At 39.0% G+C, this 21,617-nt stretch overlaps 2 protein-coding genes across 2 annotated transcripts; one reads left to right on the top strand and one right to left on the bottom strand.

The window, feature by feature from the left end:
- Window positions 1-151: 151 nt before the first annotated feature.
- hspa4a (heat shock protein 4a) lies at window positions 152-13,144 on the bottom strand. Its single transcript, XM_080041398.1, has 19 exons — window positions 12,865-13,144; window positions 11,007-11,064; window positions 10,756-10,896; window positions 9,591-9,713; window positions 8,357-8,456; window positions 7,958-8,091; window positions 7,194-7,438; window positions 6,869-6,945; window positions 6,316-6,467; window positions 5,912-6,018; window positions 5,307-5,440; window positions 4,750-4,919; window positions 4,020-4,103; window positions 3,338-3,490; window positions 2,844-2,969; window positions 2,620-2,727; window positions 2,094-2,213; window positions 1,841-2,002; window positions 152-1,158 (listed from the first exon to the last, which is right to left on the bottom strand). Exons 1-19 carry the CDS (start codon window positions 12,969-12,971, stop codon window positions 958-960), a joined length of 2,502 nt encoding a protein of 833 aa, XP_079897524.1. The 5' UTR covers window positions 12,972-13,144; the 3' UTR covers window positions 152-957.
- A 1,226-nt stretch (window positions 13,145-14,370) lies between these two features.
- On the top strand, window positions 14,371-21,538 carry zcchc10 (zinc finger, CCHC domain containing 10). Its single transcript, XM_080041622.1, has 4 exons — window positions 14,371-14,429; window positions 17,650-17,811; window positions 18,844-18,885; window positions 20,869-21,538. The coding sequence occupies exons 1-4, from the start codon at window positions 14,389-14,391 to the stop codon at window positions 21,092-21,094; spliced, it is 471 nt and encodes a 156-aa protein (XP_079897748.1). The 5' UTR covers window positions 14,371-14,388; the 3' UTR covers window positions 21,095-21,538.
- The last annotated feature ends 79 nt before the right edge of the window (window positions 21,539-21,617 follow it).

Genomic DNA, 21,617 nt, shown 5'->3' with positions numbered 1-21,617 from the left:
TCCACACAGACAAAAGTCCGATTTCATAGCTCCGATATCTTTGCTGTCATTAAAAGCTTACAGGTGTCTATTCCTCACCCTTACCATTTAATTAAATGTCCACAAGAAAATCTGTTCTTCATCAATAAGCCATTTCCAACATCACTTTTTTAGTCAAGATTTATTTTTGCTTTTTTGGTGATGTGGCACCAACGGCAGCACCCAGAAAGGCGATTTGTTGTTCCAGCATTCACACTGTTAAGTAGAAAAAACAAAACAATACAAGGCTACCAGAGAACAACCAACATACCATTTCTTTTTTTAAATGAGAAAAGCCAAACAAATAAATCCTGCACGTAACTTGTATCTAGTTGACAGTTTTACAGTACAAGTAAACTCAACAAAATCTCATTCTGTCCATTTAAACTTAACCCATTTCCAACCCAGCAGTTACAATTATTTGTAATGGGAAAAATGCACTATTGTCATCTTGTACAACTTGGAAAAATCCATGCTGTTTACATTTGCACTTGTACCTATATCTCATTTAGACATACTGCAATATTTGTTTACATTTCATAAATCCTGGGTGTTTTACTAGTTCTACACAGCGACATTTCTCACAATTCTTCAAATCTGACATTCTTAGCATAAATATGCTCAGGAGATGCTAAAGAAAACAATCTGAAACATAATGGCCATAAAACAACACCGAGAAAAGCAGTTTTCCATCCCACGCTCACAACTTTTATGTCATAAGTAGTCCACTTAATATCAATATTATGCAATATTTGTGTATTCAGAGGGAAATGAGAAATGGCATGCCGAGGAGGCTGATGAAGAGTACTGCTTAAGGGATGCTGTGGTCTTTGTCTTCAGGGGAGAGGCTACCATGTCATCAATAACAATCTCAGAAGAATGACAGACTCAGGGGGCGATAAAACAGAGGTGAATCTCAGGTGTGGCAGCTGCAACAGTTTAGTCAATGTCCATTTCAGGGAGCTTGTTCTCCGTCGTCCCCTTTTCTGTGTCTGCGGATGCGGCTTTATCTGGGTTGCTTGTCTTGCTCTCTGTTCCCTCCTGCCCGTTGACTGGCCCATTTTCAGTCTTCTCCTCCTTAGGTGGCTCCACTTTGGGCTTGGGTTTGGACACCACGGGGTTGCAGGCGGTGTAAAGCTCCTTAACAGAGAAAAAGACAAAACATTTGGAAGAGGAAGGTTAAAAGATTTTTCTTCTCCAGAATGTCAGGTCTTCAGAGTAATAAAAAAAATAAAAGATTGAGGAATACGCTTTTTTTTTCAGTTCCGATCCGATTCCAATACCTACATTTAAATATCTGCCGATGCTGATACCAGAGCTATTGTTATTTTTGCTGTTGTTATTATGTGTAAGTTCCATGATTCTATAGTAAACCCTACAGGTAGATCCTATCAAATTACTTGAAAACAACAATGGATGCTTCTTAAATATGAACAGGAAGAATCAAGGTATAATGTAAAGGAAAGGGACATGGATTAACCCGATTAGACTATGGATTAGTATTTGGTTCGGATATAGTGCATTGTGGCCATATCGACAGCTGATGCAAATATTGGATTGGACCAGTCGCATCTCCAATTTTCCAAATAAATTACACCAATGTTTTGTATCTACTTTTAAACTCCTTGTGATACAATCACAGCATAACGTTTCCCCCAACGTTTTAAGGTCTTGTGTGTGTGTGTGTGTGTGTGTGTGTGTGTGTGTGTGTGTGTGTGTGTGTGTGTGTGTGTGTGTGTGTGTGTGTGTGTGTGTGTGTGTGTGTGTGTGTGTGTGTGTGTGTGTGTGTGTGTGTAACATGGCTTTAATGCACTCTCAGTACCTTTGCCTTTGCATGGACCTGTCCAACTTTGATCACCGGTTCCAGGGTGAGATCCTGACTGTTCTGCTGGTTCATCTTGCCGTTCAACCAGATCATGGCGTCGTTCACCTGCTTTTCCACCCGAGTCACCTCCAGCTCGTCCAGGTGACTGTACTGCTCATCCTGTTAGGCAGAGGGAAGGATTTGTTTGTTCAATGATCTAACCTAGAACAACACCAATCAAACTGGGTCAACACACTTGCTGCCAGGTTACCTTTGCCTTGTAAGCTTCAATGATCTTCATGTACATCTGGATCTGTCTGCCAAACTCCTCAAATGCTCTTGGTCTCTCCTGAGCTTCCATGTACCTCTCTTGAATTGGTTGACCAAATGCCTGTAAAGAGACAAAATCATGTTTAGTCAGCCATTAACACAGAACCATAGAGGAAACAAGGCCTATTCACAACTTAATGACAAATTAACTGTAAAAGTAGCTGCTGGAAAATAGTGATGTTGTGGAGGATAATGAACTATATGAATGTCAGCTTTCTATAAGGATCACAGAATACACTAGGTAAACATATATTGAAGACCACAGTCATCCCAACAAGCCGGTGCTGACATGTTCAAAACCGTTATAAATTAGCAAGTGTCTTCAAAACTCAGTGCAACATGCAGTTGCAACAACAGGTGCAGTGAACCAGTCACTAAACTGTACTGAATATGTGCGTGTCCTTGTTGTTTTCTTGAATGAGAATATTACTGAAAACTGTCCAATCACACACTGTGTGCCCAGTTACCTTCAGTTCAGCCAGTTTATCAAGGTACACTTGTTTCTGTTGGTCCTCTCCGTCTTCATACAGCCAGGTTTCTGTGTCCTCCAGTTTTAATGAGAAAGTGTCACGATCCTACATGTGAGATTAAATGAACAAGTTAAAAAAAACATCAATAAGGTTTTATTGCGTATTTCTGCTGCGAAGATTAGCGCTGCTAACGTCAACATTTTAGTGTGACGTTTACTCACAGACTCATTGACAAACTTCTCCAGGGCACCGTGCAGTTTATCCCTCATCTCGTACACGTACTCTTCTACGTTGTTCTTGGCGTCGTTCCTCTCCTTCTCCAGCTTATCCTGCATGATCATTTTACCCTGGGAGAGTCACAAAGAAGGGACATCAAACCAGAGGACTAAGACCAACCAAGATAGAAAATAGAAATTACATTTGAAGAATCCTATTTCGAACTAGATGTAACTTTATAATTTTTAAAATATATAACCTCTAAGGCCTTGGTAAAATGTTACTACTTTGTGATTGTAGTTTAAACGTGTTATATCATTATTATATCACCAGAAAGGGCTCAGCAATGAAAATATAACCATACATTATAAAGTGACCGACAGTTATTTAAGTAAAGCAATTTACCCAATGACCAGTAAAGTCTCATTAACGGTAATGCTCAGACACAAATACTGTGAGTGGGTGCTGGACATTCCTGGTGATTTTTCTCGAGCATTACCTCATTCTCCACAAATAAATTGAGTACGTCATCGCACAGCTGCCAGTGCAAATGGTTCTCAATGGGCAGGTCCACTGTCTTCGTTTTGACTTTGGGCTTCTTTGCCTGAGGGGGCTGCTCGTTCTTCTTCTCCTGCTTGCCGTCCTCCGTCGTCTGAAAGACAATAGAGGAAAGTAATCTTATGCAAATACTGCTACTTTCATCTAGGGCATTTCTACAAAGCATACTGTATGTTAAATGTTTCAGTTATTTTCCACTAGTTGGATTAGATAGATGGATAGATTGGAATCTGTCAACAACCCCCTTTATTTAAAATGTATATTTGTGCTTCTGTGTCTAAACCGTGATAAACATTGACGTTTAAATGTGTGTTGGTTTATAAATAGATCGATTTTCAAATGTTTTTTTCTTGTGTGTGAATATATTCAATTCAGTGCATAATCTAAATACCTGTAATTGTGCTTTTTAGATACACAGGGGAATTATTTTACATGGATTTTTTTAGTGGGTGTGCAGTATGCAAATGTTAAAAATATTTATTATGAATAATATTTTATGATACAAGACGGGTTTTTTGGGAGGCCACTTGTGTAAATCCACTAGTAATTCTGCTGTTTTTAGTATCAAACAATGCATTGACTTTACAGTGGTTGCTCCATTTGTCACTACAAAGTTACTGTACCTCCATTTCGTCAGCCTCAGATTTCTTGTCTTCGTTGTCTCCAGAATGGTGTTTCTGATCCTCCTGATCAACATGCATTTTGTTCTTACACACGGAAACAAAACAAAATAGAGGGTACGTCAATAATGTTTTAACATATGCCATTTTGTGGCTGGTTTAATACAAAATCTGGGTTTAGACATATGGCCAATTTTCAATGAGTTTACGTGAATAATTTTAGTTGTAGATTTAAGTTTGAGCCTTGTTGAAGATATGACCTTCTCTTCCTTACGTTCAGAAGAGGCCACTCAATTATGCTTTGTAAGCTTCTTATCTGAAGCTTTTGTCATAGAAATAATGTGTTTAATCACATTAATGGTCCAGTTGTTCACAACATTGTGTCTCTCAGAGGATCTCTCAGACGATCGCTTATTACTTTTTTGGGGGAGGGGGGGTCAAATGACTACGAATGCCGTCCAACAGTTGTTTTTGGCGTGCAGCTGATGACGTACAAACTCAAAGAAAAATATTAAGAGGGATTAGAGAGGGATAAATGCAAGCTCTTGAAGCTGGTTTAAGCTTGTTGAGGCAAGACGTCTAAATTCCATAATGATGACATATCCGACCATTAAAAGCAAAGGTGTGGCCAGACACAGACTTTATGTGTGAATGGGATCTCTTGGGTGAAACGCAAAGCAAACAGCATCACTTTCACACACACAGTCATTGTTCTCTTTGACCCAGTACACACCTCCTCCTGCTCTGTGTCCATGGGCTCCTCTCCCTCAGCTGTCTTCAGCACCTCTACCAGCGAGGCACTGGACACACTGAACATACCGTGAATGTTGACCCGGACCTTGACCTTGACCTTTGAACTCTCCCCAGACGCCTGGGGAAGCACATTCTGGATCATGAACTGGCCTGTGGGGCGGAGGGACAGGGTCACAAGTTAGCATCGCTGATCATTTTTAATCAGTGAGGAAGGGTGTAGAAATCTAACTTATTAGGAGTTAAATGGTAAATACAAAAACCATGAACTTACAAATCTAACATGGATCTGGGAGAATATCTCAAAAGTTAAAAATTAAAAGTCTCTCAGTTACTTAGAACCGTTAGACTTTGGACTTAACCTCGTATTACGAAATACAGATTGTATTAAGTAAGTACAATTACTTACAGAAACTATTTTTTCGGCTTTTATCATTAAGTGTAGCTTAAAAAAAAGGACTTCCACATTTGATGCCCATACTGATAATTGTCCACACATCTACAAGTAATTAAGCCTTCCTGAAGTTGAACTTGTAGTACCTATAGCGGTGTTGGGGCAGGGCAGCTCCTTGGGGTTGTTATAGTAAGCTTCAAGGGTGAAGGGCTCTTTCCTGTAGAAGGTCAACACTTTGGAGAAGGGAGCTGCATGGTTCTTTGGGAAAACCTCACAATCACTGTAAAGACACAGCAGGAGGAGGTCAGTGAGGCAGAATCTTACACATTGGGTCAAGACTAGCAAATAAACTAAGCCATCAGTCAATGTTGATCTGTATGAGAAAATGATTCAGTAAAAAGTGAATGCAACTGACAGATTTAAAATAATGTGCATGTGTGGTTTGAATGGATGAGGGGTGTGTGCAGGTGTGGCAGAAAAAATCCTGCAGGCACAAGTTAAATTCATTTGTAAACAGTGGCAGCACACAGGAGTGGTCTTGAAAAAACAGTGCTGTCATAACTTCAGGTTATTTGAAGATATGATGATGAGACTTCATGAAAGAAGTCTAGCAGAAGAATGGCTTATACAAAATATAAGATAAAAAGGGAGGAAAACATTCAACTGATATGGTAAAAGTATTGTTACATTTTTTTTAAACTGAATGCCTTACATGATACCTCATAATGTGTGACAATTAGAGAGATCGTACCTCAGCCCCTCTTCTGCGGCCGAATTCCATTTTAGGGAGATGGAGTAGGGGACAACTTCTGTAATGGAGAACTCCCTGACCTTAAATGCTGGCGACAAGATGGCACACTGAGGAAAAGAGAGTAAAAAAAAAAAAAAAAGTTACCAACCTTAGTTCTGTCTTGAGGTCACTTTCTTATTCTGAGAAGCAGCAAGACATTTAGTACAAAACAAACTTATCTTTGTGAAGCTGTTGTTACCAGTAATATTAATATTTGCTTTTCGCTTTTACTTGAATGTATATATGAACAAAAATATATAATTAAGAACACTACGTAAGACATAGCTACACAATGTGTACATGTGTCATATTCCTGGGTGAGTCAGCAGCCAGACAGAGTGTTGCCCTTGACAGGTGAGCTGTACCTGCAGAGCACAGCCTCTTGCCACAGCCTCGTCTGCGTTCAGGGTGGTGCTCAGCTCTTTGCCGAAGACTTTGCTGATTCGCTCTTTGATGGAGGGGATTCTGGAGGCGGCGCCCACGATCTCCACTGCATAGATGTCCTCTTTCTTCAGCTCTGGGTGGGCGGGAGACAAAGTGTTCTTTTTAAAACTTTAAAAAGGGAACAACGTTTCCTTTTTCTAATATTTGGATCAAAAACATTGTCATCACTGAAATAGCATTGTGCACAGCGCACAGTCTTAAGATACAGACTGAAGAATAACATCAAGTACAATTTTAACGAAATTACTCAGGAACCATGATAAACCCAAATATATTTTCCTGTCCATTATAAGATCAAAACAAATGGACAGGAATGAAGAAGCAGAAGCACAGATGAAGAGAAAGGATTAAAGGGAGGCAGGCAGTGTCCGGAGGGAAGGGCTGTCTCTGCAGAGCTTCATGACCAAACCTGCTGGTCTGTACAAGTGTGCACGTGCTGCCAGTTCCACTGCTATTAAAGTCAGATGTACTCACTGGCTTGTTCCATGATACTGCGCAGGGGACTCTCCACTTTGGCCAGCAGCCCCGCACACATCTCCTCAAACTGACCCCTGGGGAACACATGGTCATAGATTATTAATAGAGTGGCACACATTCAAGAAATACGCACACGAGTGCAGAGAAGCCAATGGCAGATGGATAGTGGGATCTCTCTACAACACAGATTAGCGTGTTTTCCCAAGCACCCCATTCATTTGTGCTTTTTGTTTAAACCTATTGCATAACTTTTTGTTTAAACTTATTGCTTTTTGTTTAAACCTATTGCTATGTCCTCTTAATTATTAAAGTAACATCTCACCTGTTGAGTTTGCCGGTCACATCGATGTCATTCATGAAGCACTCGATGTTGAGAGGCAGGTCGGAGCAGTTGGCGCTCATCAGCTTCTTGAGCTTCTCACATTCTTGGTAGAGTCGGACGAGCGCCCGCGGCTTGGTCTTGACGTCCAGCTTGTACTTTTTGGCAAACTCCTCGCAGAAGTGGTTGACCAGGATGTCGTCAAAGTCCTTGCCGCCGAGCTCAGAATCAAACGCCGTAGCCAGGATCTGACGGCGAAGGTGGGCAAGGGGGAAATATATGAAGCTTGCGGGAAATGATCAGAGTGCTGGATTTATATTCTAATGTCGCTGCATGTCCGTGTGTCTAGGACAGGTGCATGCGAAACAAATAAAAAAGTGGACGCAACATTTTTGTGGATATGTGTTTTGTGGAACACATAATTTAATTAAATTTGTTTCAATTAAGGAACCTTCAATAGCTACATCAAGGTATAAGATTTGGTCAGGGGAAGGTATTTGAAATGTTTATCAATTATACAGGTTGACCAAAGGTGATCAAGTGTATATACAGTATGGGTAAAATGAATTCCTATTAAGCAATGAGGTGTACAACATGTGGGTTAAATCCTGCTGATTTGATGTTCAAGTCCTTGACTATACAGTGCAATATTCTGTGAACCCATGGCCACATTAGCAAAAACAAAAAGGCCAAAACCTGCTTCCAAAATCTTTTGCTCGTTAAAAGGTTTTGCTTTTCAAAATGGGCACCAATTATTCATTACTCACCTTGAGCTTTCCCTTGTTGAAGGCACAAACCGACACCTGGTAACCCGAGTGGCCCAGGTCCACAAACACCACAATCCTGGGCTTCTCTTCTGGAGCTGGCAGGTCCTGCTTGTAGATGCCATAAGCCAGAGTCACTGCAACAAACAGGCATCATCTGGTGTGAGTTTGATGTGGCTCAAACCAGCGTACTATCACTCAGCAATGACTCATAGCATATGGCCAGTTGGAAGTCAACAACTCAATACTTTCTCAAAGCTTTTTGTGAACAGGAGGCGACTGCTCCAGGATAAAGAAAACATATCTCCCTAACCCTCACCCAAATCATCACTTAGCATGGTGAGCACAATAAGGGATAACAAGTTACAATGTTACAGATGCTGCATGTGAGTTTCAATGTACCTGCAGCGGTCTCATTCATTAGTCGTAGACAGTTGAGGCCTGCGATCTGAGCAGCATCCATGACAGATCGTCTCTCTGTGTCAGTATAATAGCTTGGGACCTGGGAAGGGTAAAAACAATGCAGTGTTAATGCAAAAGATTAACATGTCTCAGCAAAAGAAGATATTGGTGTCTGAGACCCATAAAATGTGTAAAGATAATATTATTGTAAGGCATTGATAAGATGCCAATGATGAAATGAATGGCATACACCACAAGGTGTCTGGATAATGTTACCGCGTTAGCAACTGCGGGTGCCAAAAGAAAAATGGAGAAGCTCAAAGGCTTAATATAGCCATTGGCCACAATTATAACAAAATGTTATCCATCTCTAGGGCTGATGTAAACTGTAGATGTAGGCTCATTGAAAGTAACAACCTGTCCTCCTGTGTGAGATCTGTATCATTACATAACAGATGCTGCTGGTTAATTCATATACTTAGCACGGCAAGAAACACACACACACACACACACACACACACACACACACACACACACACACACACACACACACACACACACACACACACACACACACACACACACACACACACACACACACACACACACACACACACACACACACACACACACACACACACACACACACACACACACACACACACACACACACACACACACACACACACACACACACACACGGTGCAATAATGGAAATAAAGCATACGGACAGGACATCTGGGGAAGTGCTAGGAGTGCAAAATGTCACATAAAATATTAGGCACTACATTTATACACCTTGGAGGCAGCTTTCAGCAGGCATTTTATGACACCAACTACTTGAAAATGCAAGAGACTGACATTAAAAGCTGACACCCAAGTAAGCAAGATTTAAATTGTAGTATTACATATAGTAACAGTATTCCATTCAGGGAGTGGCTCAAAGTACAGTAAGTAACGTGAATCATGTCCCTTGAAGCCTCCTAAGGACAATCTTATGTCTCTAAATAAAGTGTGCTGGGAAGTCAAATGTTGAAATGGTAAAGCCAATTAAGATACGTTGCCACAAAAATTAGCCTACAAAAAGTCCAGTTGGACCATATAAGTGGACACATTTCTACTAGAAATAATAACTAATGCCCTGTACTGACAAACCTATTTAAGGCGTTTAATAGATTTTCAGACACCCTGCTTTGACCATGAGGCAGTTGTGGATGTCGGAGGAAATGCTCACCGAGATGACACAGTCTGCAATGGGTTTCTTCAGTGCACTTTCAGCAGTCTCCTTTAGTTTGGTCAGCAGCATGCCGGTGACCTGCTCGATGCTGAACACTTTCTCCTCCTCCATGTACATCACCTAGGGTTGATGAGAAATAGCAAGACGGTTACTTTTGAGACCTGTCGTTTACAAAGCGTATGAATTGCTTAAGATAGCTGTTGACAAAATCTATTTCCTATGATTGTATAACATTTTAATGGTAAACATTCTGTTCACCTCACATTGAACTCTGGTGGTCAACACTGTTTTACTCTTAGCCTTGAAGAATACATCTGCCTAATAAGATTTTGGCTCTACACAGATGTATGCATGTTCACGGTTAAAAGTTCATGGACTAGAAACTCCCTAAATCTACCAATGCATTGCTTGATTATAATCTATGAATTATTACACCTGTATCCTGTGAGACACAAGATGAAAGAAGGGGGGGGGAGGGACTTTATGTTCTGAATACACAGCAGATATATTCAAGGTCAGGTTCTTGAATCATCTGCTGTCTCCTTAATTAAAATTCATCCCCCAGATCTTGCTAGAAACTGAATGACCATGGGCATGCACCTGGTCAAACAAACACGTGTCATTATGTGTATAAAAGTTGTAACATCCCTTTTTGACTTCAGTCACTTCTCTGTTATACTATGTGTGTGTACATGATAACTGACTCACTTGCAAGTTTCAACTAAAGTCTCTGCGGATGATGAAATGTGACTCCTGACTCTTTGTGCATTATTTCAAAGAAAGCATACTTATATTGAAATTAGAAAAGTTACAGTCACAATAGATTTAAATGAGATTTCTTTAACTTATAATTATGGGCAGAATTTATAAATCTATCTATCATTCAGAGGTAAAGGGCTGTAGGCTAGGCACTTATTTGGGCACAGCAGGTACAACAAGAGAGAAGGAAGCAATATAGTCAAAAACAAGCTGTTGTGGTTTCTCTAAATATCTTATGGCTGTCCCTTGTTATTCTGGATTGCAGTAGTACTGATTGTTGAGTGTGCTAACTCAAGCCTTTCTTTGACATTTTGCTCTAATATTGCTTCCCTATCTCCTACTTCTCATGGTTACCTATGGTATCCTTAATACAGAACAGAAGCTGTATCATTCTTCATCTTACTTTTATGCCGGTGGATCCGGAGGGCATCTGTGCCAAGTCGTACACCAATTTAGACTTGGTGGACTGGACGTAGGGGTCTGAAAATGCCCGGCCATGGAATCGCTTGAAGCCCTGAACTGTGTTCTGACAGTTGGTCACCACCTGGACATGAGGAAAAAGGGTAAAAAAGAAGAGAAAGTTACAATGAGCATTAACTTGAGCCAATGCTGTACTTACAAGGGTGTTAACGGATGTGACTTAATAGATTTTACCTGGCTCTTTGCAGCTGCTCCTATAGATCGATTTCGTGGTCCGAATGATACAAATGAACTGGAAGACAACAAAAGAAAATGTTAAGTGAAAGCAACTCCAATTAAGTCAGATTTCCTGTAATTTAAGTTATTACATGGTCTCGTGCCAACACATGATGAGAAATCTCAGGGCCCTGCCCACATAAAGCGTAACGGACCGTTTCCCGTGTCTGCAGTAGCAACACTAGCACTCTGTTTTAGTTTGCATGGAAGACAAATCCAATGTGTTAAAAAAAAATTATATAATTGGTTAACAAACCAAATCTATGTAAACGTGAAATCTTTTTCAATGTAGCAAATGTTTGATGTGTTTTTTTTTTCATAACATATTTCATAACAATTGTCAAAGAAAGCTTTCTGAAAAACCAGCATTGTGCATGCATGCTGGCTTGTAAAGTCCCATCTCTCCCAGCTCACATTGTATAAACACAGTGTTAAGTGGTGTGGTCAGTCCACTTGTAACCTTCCGGGTGTTGTGGTCTAAACACGCCTCTCAGCGTCATACTCATACCTATCAAACACAGCTGTTACAACTACATTCGCAGTGCAGTTGGAGATGTCAATGACGGGTGGAGGCAACACATTTTAGAGGGAATTGTGTGGTGTTGCTTGGAACACTCACAGAAAACTAAAACTAAAATTATCGAAAGGAAGACAATTAAAGAGGAAAAGCTGCAAAACTATACTACAAAAAAAACATCCCCACCACAGGATGAAAAGGGCCGGACTCATGTCTTGAAACTATATATTTTATTTGACCACAAATAACCCCAAAGTATCGAGTAATAATCAGCAAATGTTTGATATTGTATATGCAAAGTTGTTTAAAAGTTAAATATCTAGTGTTACCTAGAGGATGTTGTCAGACTATGGAACGACCTCGCTCGGAAACACACATCTTTCATCATCATTTAGTAAACAAAATACTTGTTTACATTATTCTAACAACACCATTACCACTAGGTAATTATCCCAGGGAGTAAGCATATTATACCTAACCAAACATTACATTATTGTTTTCATTTTTAGCAATATTTCATATACAACACATGCAATGGAGAAATTCATGATTTATAAACACTCTTCACACAAAGTCAAAAATTAAGGATTTTAAGTTGTTCATCCTGATGACCACAGTGGTACGACAAAGTACGCCGATTTAGCCAAATTAGCTGAACTTGGACAATATAAAGACACATGCCTTGATAACAGAATGTGTTTTTAAAACATGTCTGTGAATAAAAAGGTTTACAGAACGCTAAGTACCCATTAGGACAAGTCATTCAACTCTTGATGGCTGTAAGAATTTGCTAGAATATTCCAAGGAGCGATTGGCTGCTGTCGTCATCGCGGAGAACGTAACGGAAGCATGGGAAGGCGCACAGTATGCCACACGGGGCACACCGGTTGGTCGGAGCTATCCCCTCGACAGTATTTAGAATGAAAAACACCGCCCTTACATGTTCGTCGGGCAACTAAAGCCCGTGATCGAACCTTAGCTTACAGTACCGTTAATAAATGAAAAAAGTGGTATTTGCTAACTTAGCTCCATGGTTGGTGGTTGAAAACGCTGTGTATGTTAAGAAAGCGGTTACACGCTCGCCTTGGAGACGTTAACGAACATTTAACTTATTTACTAGCTTCGAAAAGGCACATTTATAAGCCAACAGAGGCATAGTGACACTTGTTCAGCTAACAATGACTAGTGAGCGAAGCTGCATTCATGTGCAGCACCGGCAAAACAACAACCGTTAAGAAATAAATCCCCTCTCGTTAGTAACTGCTCCCCAAGATAATACCTGTACGTTAGAGTACTTACGGTGTGCATCTGTCGCTGTACTCATTAGCGACTGTCTCGATGCCTCCGGCTCGGGCTACAGCTACATAGCAGCTTTGAAAGCCCAAGTCAAATCCCACCACTGACATCTTCAGCGATTTACGACTAGTCCACCAGCTATATAACGTTATCTACCGTTCGACTTGGAAGAATAAAACAAATGTGAAGCTACGGTTTCAAAAAAGGGTGAAAAGTCAGCTGAATGTTTCGCTGTGTTAAGTATGGCTACTTGTAGTCATAATCCACACCGATGACTGTTGCCGGTGTCTCTGATCTGGTGCTGGAAGGCTGCAGCAGCAAGGTGGTTTTACTCACTTCTCGTCGGGAGTTATCGCGAGACTTGAGTTGTTCTGGCTATATCTGGATCTTTCTACAACCATGTCCATGGGATACCCTGAGATTATTTTGCATACGACTCTAGCAAGGTAAGTGAGGGGGTATAACATGTATTATTAAAATAATTCAACTGACTCATTTGACGATGCCTGGGGTGAACTCTAGGTGGAAAAACAAAAAATAGACTGTGCTATAGTAGGGTGTTGAAAGTAGTGATCATGTATGAGCCTACAACACAGTGACCAAGCACACATTTTTTAATAATATATTTAGGCTTCTATAATATTTATTGCATTGTTTTAACGAATCATAATAATGTTTAGTCAAACAATTTGATTAGATCTAATTATAGTATAATAGAATGAGTAAATTGTATACACCATACTGAATAAAAAAGTCACTTGAAGAAAGAGTTTGAAAAATAATATTAATTCTAAATAAGTAATCTAATACATATGCTGCATCACACTGTTTATAGGCAACTGATGTTACATTTAAGATTTAAGATCGCGTTTTATAAAGGATGATAGTCCATTTTTTCATGCTGTGTGTCTGAAATTTTTTAATAATTTTTTTAAGGTTAGATAATGTTTTTGTAATGATTGTTATGATTATGTTTCAGCTGTTCCAGCTATCAACAGCTATGCCTCATTGAAAAATTCGTTTTCAGGAAATTATTATTATTCGCATTGTAGTTACTTTTTTTTTGAAAATCCATCTGGTATAGAATAAAATAAAAGTATCTATCTATCTATCTATCTATCTATCTATCTATCTATCTATCTATCTATCTATCTATCTATCTATCTATCTATCTATCTATCTATCTATCTATCTATCTATCTATCTATCTATCTATCTATCGTAAGATAAACACACTCTTAATATGCCAGCACAAAACCAAACAGAAGTAATTAATCATACAATCAAACTGTCAGCAATGCATTATAGAATACAATAACATTATGTTTTCTCCTCTGTCATTTATGTGAGAAAATTAATTACACTGTAGGCCTACTGATGATGAACAACATGGAGTGATGACAGTAAAAAAAAACACACATCCATTTATTAGACCATTGTTGCACATAGGGGGCGCTAAATAAATTACGGTGGTCGGAAATAGGCACCGAACCGACGCCAGTGAAGAAGAAAAAAGTAAACTGCAACATGGCGACTCCCATGCATAGAATAATAGCCAGGAGGCAAGCGTGAGTATATTTTGAATGGATAAGATTAAAATGTATCATTTTCATCATCTTGTGAATGTAGATTATTCCTCAAACACGAATGGCACCCAGCGCGCGAGCCGCGTGTCGGATACAGGAGATGATAGACGAGCCCTGCAGGTTTCTTGTGAGCACAAATGCGACACGGTTTTCTCCCCAAAACATGATCATGATTTAATTTTGAGGCTGTTTTCTGTCCTCAAACGATTATTTAGACTTACAACTAGTGTCCACTGTGTTTATAATACCTCAAATATTCGACGGTAGTTCAGTTTATTTGAGATTATAGCGGTATATTGCCTATAGGACACAAAGGTAGGCTAACTAACCGTGTTTTTCTAGTTCAACATACATGATGTATGTGAAACAGTCACGAAACATATATTTACATATAACATCTGATGTCGACTCAAATATGTGTTTCGTGACTGTTTCACTGTGATTCATATTGGAAGATTGTAATTATTATTTTAAAATCCAAATCGGCACATAAGCCTGTCATAATATCAGATGATACGTTCTACGTTGTGTAATTCACAAGTAGGCAGCCTAGATGTTGTTCACTACACTATCACGCGGGAAGTAGACAATGTTTATATGATTTATTATGAATCAGAATTATGCTAACAGCAATGTGAAATGAATAGAGCTCTGGCAGCATTAAAGAGGAGATATCTGGCTGGGACAAGCTAGCGTCACCGTGACTGTGCTAAAGATAATAAACCAGGCCTTACTTCTTGTTTTCCTTTAAATGGTGTTAGTGGTACAGGTTGATTTGACCGTTTAAGATTCCAACTTCATTCATTAGTTTGCTATTTTTCTTAGCAGTGATACAATGGCTCAAAATGATTAAAGCAATGCATATTTATTTCTCACCTTTAGGCCCAGGAGAAAATAATCACATTTGTATGACAGATAGGCCTACATCCAAAACCTTATTTTTATTATTATTATTATAAACTTTAATCATCCAGCTTATCCTATTGAAATAAGGTCCTACTACAGCAGATACCTGAAGTATAAATAAAAACATAGATAATACACTGTATTATTTGACTGCTTTAGCATCTTTGCAGTCATTTCTAAATCTTTCATCATAGCTGAAGGCTCAGCTGGCCTATTGTATCCCCCACACACATGTTTTTTTAAGATTGTTTGATTGTCATTCACAAAAAAAAGATGTGTGGTGTGATGCATTCCAACCATTAATATTTGTACTTTTGACAAAACGGAAGCCAAAGTGATAGGGGAGAACGGGGTAATTTGTCACGCGGGTAGGTTGTCACAATCATTATATCTCGGAACCAGAAGGCGCTGTCTGTTATATTTTGGTATGTAAATATCCACAACTGGGATCAGAGGTCACCTACATAGTCTTCCTTGGAGTTAGACTGCTGTATTTGAGGTGAGAGGACTGAAGTGTTTTTCATGTCAAATTGAAAATATTTAGCTCCTCACTATTTTTCTTCTAGGCATTTACACAATGGGTTTATAACAAAACACTTGTTACCCTAAAAAAGTGTGAAGGGTAAGCTATAGTTTAGATTGTTTTTAGCAAGCTAATTAGTTGTCAGATGGTCGTTGGCCTTGATGCTAGCAATAAATTCCAGTTGGGGTTGGTCGTCACATTTTTTGGGGGGTTGGTTGTCACATGTCATCCAAAGGGTGCAGCCAGGAAAGGAACCCAATAACAAAAGAAAATGTCAAGCTGTATCCTCACTGACACCCCAGAGAAGGAGAGAATTGAGCAGGAAAGGCAGCTAGCATGCAAAAGAGAAAAAGGGCAACAAAATCAAAATGACCCAGTGCATCCCAAACTAGATCAGTTGCCAAGGCTACTGCACCCCAGTGCACTCCACCCCAGCTGGTGAAGAAGAAACATAAGAGAAAGAGACAGGAGGAGGAATCTTCATCAGATGAAGAGGATAGTTTGTGTTTGGTTTGTATGGAAACGTTCTCTCCAGCACCCGTTCAGGGGAGGTCAGGGAGAAGTGTTGTATGTGCAACCAGTGGGCACACAATCTCTGCTTAGTTAGAGTGAGCAGACCCTACATTTGCCATCGCTAACTCAGATAGTGAATGTGTGTATCCTAGTTGAGTGGGCTATTATTGTTAGACCTATTTGTTTTGTTCTTTATGTTGTTACATACAGTACAGTAGGTTGGTCTTAATATGGATTTCCTTTTAGTTAATTCCTTGCTCATTTTGTGTTAAGATGCATAAAGTTATGTAGGCCTATTTTTCAACTTGACAATGAAATTAAACTTTCAAATGTAGTTCTGCTTTATTGACTTCTGTTTAAGATTATTCCCATGAAGATAACATTGTGACAAACAACCCCATAGTGTGTGCCAACCGACCCCTTGATGGGGTTGGTTGTCAGAATGTGTAAAGGTGTCTTTGATGGTATATTTCTTCTTTATTACAATAAGTTAGAAAAAGTGAGGGCTTCACATTTCAAGATAACACCTTAAGCTTCAATTTAATGTAGGAATGACTATTGAAAGATGTTTAGGTGATGAGCAATTCTCACTAGAGTAAAAAGTGTGCCTACTTACCCCGGTCTCCCCTACCAATATGCTTTGGAGCCATTTTAAGATTTTATAGAATATTTCTAATATTGGATTTAAAATTGTGAATCGCAAATATTTTGTCCTTGATAACTGTGATATGAAATTTTACCTATCGTCCCATGCCTCTGAGACACACAACAAAACACCATCACAAACAAGCACATACAACCGTTGTATGTGCTTGTTTGTGATGGTGTTTTGAACGTGCAGTAGAAAAATCATTGACATGTCTAAAACAGTAAAAGTTTAAATCAATCCTTCCCGGCAGAAAAAAAAGTTTGCGGTGTTAGGGGTTGATTAGATAGGTGTAGAAAACATTGATTTTGCTTTGCATTTCGTGTCTCGAAGTTGATTTATTTTCATTTTGATGTTTCAAGAACCAACCATCAACGCAATGCTCATTTAACTTTGACGGATTCGTTTTAGTTCCCCAATCTTAACCATGGCTCCATGCGGTGTGACAATACAGACTGTATGTTTGAACTCAAATACAATCGACCATCTTCAGAAACAACTTCCTTAAAGGGAAACCCTTAACCTTTTATAGCGAGTCCTTTGTCGTATAAACATAGCCCTAGTCACCGTTTTTCATTGTCATCATTCATATTTCTCTGTGTTATTTCATACAGGGAGGCAAACAAACAGAATGTGCGTTGCCAGAAGTGTTTGGAGATGGGACACTGGACCTACGAGTGCTCGGGAAAGCGGAAGTATGTACACAGGCCGTCGAGGACAGTCGAGATGAAAAAGAAGCTGAAGGAGAACGAAAACAAGCCCCTCAGCATCACTGGGTAATGACTTGCCCACCGGCTCACCAGTAGTGACAGAAAGGATTCCATTTCATGATACTAAAAAGTTTTAACACACTTTAAAGATTATAACATACATTTTCAGTGCTATCAAGTTGGTCAGAGGAGTGATTGTCAAAGTGTGAATGTGGTGATCCAGTGGTGGTGCTCCTTTTAGGAACCAGGAGTATCATTAAAGGTGCACTATGCAGTTTTTAGGGGAGGGGGGATTGTTTATATTTACAGAGCCAGCAGTTAATTAGTAAAATATACTAACTCTACATGTAATTCTTAATATTGAATAATTCCATCAAGAATCGAAACAAAATTATTTTGAGGCACCAGGAACATAAGACTAGGATTTGTTTCTAAACAAATCTGTAAACCTTGCTGCTGTAAACAAATACATTGAAAAAGTAACTTTTGAGGTAACTTTCTAACTTCAATACAGATTTTCTTTTTGTGAGGCTGGTGTTCTCACCTTCCAGCTCTACAGATGTCAGACTGAAGAGATTTTCACGGCTGTGTTGGTCAGTCAGGGAATTTGGCCCATTAGGGAAAAAGCCAGGGTGTCAATCTAAGATGAGATGACATGTTATAACTGTGTACCAGTTTATTGCCCACACAGACAATTAAGTGTGTAGATGAATTGGTCCACTTTTGTACTCAGAAAAGGGCTAACTGAAGAGTCTGTACTAAAAGGGCTAACTGAAGAGTCTGTACTAAAAACTGACCCATTGGCAGAGCACTGCCTGCCATTGCTTTTTATCGCCATCTAGAGGATGTAATTATGAATTGAGTTCCCTGTGTTAACAGCTGTCAAATGTCATTTTCCTTTAACATTTATTTCACTTTATTGTAAATCTTGAACAAGAGGCTGTGAAAACACCTGTTCTATGTGGTTGGTTATGCAGGTTGATTAAAATACACTGCAAACAGTGTGTTTTACTTCTCTCTCTTCTTTCTCTATAACATATATTCCTACTTTCTTGCCCAATCCTATCTCAGCTTAACGCTTTTTCTTTCTCTTAACAGACCAGGAAGCGAAGGCCCCAGTGAGAAGAAAATTAAAAAGAAGTAAGTCAAATGTTTATTATTCCATATTAAGACCATGTTTTTGGATCATTTCAGTCATGCACAATGCTATTAAAGTAAAAAAAACTAAACGGATACAATTAGGCTTTTAAATTTCCTTTCTTGTATAACCAAGGTATTTCAAGAGAAATCCTGAACTTAACATTAATTACATGAAAGCAAAACATTTACATGATACATTTATATTGGAAGCAACATGTTTAAATGTTTTAGTCTTGAGACTCTTGAAGAATAACTCAACAGGCTTCTTTAGTTTTGCTTACTGGTCCCTTGACATTTAAATTTGTGGTGTTCATTCTAGAGCTGCAACGATGAATCGATTATTAATCGATTATTAAAATAATCGCCAACTATTTTGACAATCGATTAATCGTCTTGAGTAATTTTTTAATAGAAAATGTCCAAATTCTCTGATTTCAGCTTCTCAAATGTGAATATTTTCTGGTTTCTTTAATCCTATTATGACAGTAAACTGAAATATCCATGTGTGTTGGACATTACAATACATTTGAGGACGTCAACATGGGCTTTGGAAAATTGATCAACATTTTTCACCATTTTCTGACATTTGAGGACCAAAACACTAATCGATTCATAATCGATTAATCGAGAAAATAATCGTCAGATTAATCGATTATCAGAATAATCGTTAGTTGCAGCCCTAGTTCATTCACAAATGGTCCCACGACGGTCAATATGTGCACGTGAGTTATTGGGAGTCACATGAAAGTCTTGTGAGGGGTTGTTGTCACAGGAATTTAAGTTTTAATTGCCGTGAGAATCAGGATGGTGTTGTGATCTAGTGGTTCAGCAGAGCGCTGGTAATGGATGGTAGATGACTTTCTTTGCAGCTTATCCTTTCCCATTCTTGTTTCAGACCCGTAAACTGTTATAAGTTTATCTGAACCGGGATGACACAAGCGTGACCAAAGAGCTCCCTCTAGTGGAAGCTCATGAGAACTACAAGCTACTAGAGTTAGTTAAAAACTCCATAAGCAGTTATCTTATTGCCGCACGCAGTAGTAAATGCTTTCATACTTATTCATATTGAACGCTGATTAGTGTGCATTAACATTTGTTAATTTGATGTACTCTTGTTACATAATTCAAAAGGTCATGTCTGAAGATGATAAATTATTTTATAATAAGTTTAAAAATGTTTGCTATGTTATGCTTATTTTTTTTCCTTTTATTTTTATTTTTGAAGGCTGGTGTATTTGATAAACACGTTTAACTATTTTCCGGACAAGGTGTTTACTTTAAAGCCCTACTTAAGTTACTTGTGTTACAATAATGTAACCAAACAGGTATTCCAGATTTTTTTTAAAGCATATAAAGTATGCCAAAAAGACAAAGTAGACAGTTAGGCTCCAGAATACAATGTGGTATTGTGTCTTCCTGTGTAGTTTCTTTATTTGTTTTTGCAGTGGCAGGCATGTTTGTTTTTTGGGAGGGGCAGATGTCATCAGTCATGAGAGATCAGAGGCTGGCGACGACTGGGGAAGATTAAAGGCGTCGCTCCCCCCCTCATAAAAGACACTGATGCAGCCTAGATAGGGTGGAACTAATCTGATTGCTTTTCCTTTTTGGCGTGACTACACTGCTAGGGAATTAAGAAAATCCAAAGAAAATAAGTAAGAGTAAATTTGCTGATAATGTTCCTAGTTTGCTACTATTTGCTCAATTTGAGTCAAAAAAAAGAAAGAAAGAAAAACTAAACACACAAACTTGGCAGATGTTTGCATAGATTACACTTTCAAAGGAGTGCAACAGGGTTTGTCGGACAGTATCTCAAAATTCCAGCATTTTTTGTTGTTCTTCTCATCTCCTATGCGAAACTGACACTACAACAGGCAGACTGTGACAGATACAGACCTTGGTAACAACACACTCTGTTTTGTTTTGGGAGTTTCATGTTTCACCCCCCCCCCCCCCCCTTCTTTGTGCTCTGCCACTTGCTCTCAGGGCCAAAGACTCTAGCGGCAGTAGCAGTGATTCAGACGGCTCGTCTAGTGACTCATCGTCGGACAGCAGCGACTCGTCCACCTCCTCTTCAGATGACAGCAGCAGCGACAGCGAGGATGACAGCTCTTCCTCCTCCTCCTCCTCTTCCTCCTCCGACAGCTCAGACTCAGGCAGCAGCAGCGCATCGGATCAAGGACCGCCGAGAAAGAAGAAGAAGAAGAAATGAATAAATGTGTTGAAATAAGTGGGTTCTGTTCTGTTCTTTTTTTTTTTTTTTTTTTTTTTTTTTTTTTTTCCAAGAGTAAATTATAGCCATCCACAGTTTCTTCCCCCCTCTTATAGAATTGTAGTTGGTTAGGATTTCCCTTGTTAATTCAATGAAATGTGATTTTTTTTTTCTCAAGTGTATAGGTCTACTAAAGGATATCCATTTAAAATATCTTAAAGGGGAAAACTAATGTGCATATTCATGTTGAATTTTGCGATTTTTTACTAAAGTATATTTTTTAGTCAGGCTGGATCTGTGCAGCTCACAACCTAACTAAAGAAACGCCAAAATCTGCACATTGATATGACAGCTTAAGGTTTGTTCAATTGTATTCATTGGTTTGATGCTAGAAAAATCTTGATGTAAAATTTGCAGTTGCTTGTTTTACTGTCAAATAAACTTGCCTCGTTTTTGTTTTTAAAGCTCTTGCGTATTTGTTATGGTAAAAGTGTTTTAATTGGCTAACGACACACAAATGATG

Source organism: Ammodytes marinus, assembly GCF_949987685.1.
Source record: "Ammodytes marinus genome assembly, chromosome: 14".
Classification (NCBI taxonomy): domain Eukaryota; kingdom Metazoa; phylum Chordata; class Actinopteri; order Uranoscopiformes; family Ammodytidae; genus Ammodytes; species Ammodytes marinus.
This window is presented reverse-complemented; position numbering and strand designations above follow the sequence as displayed.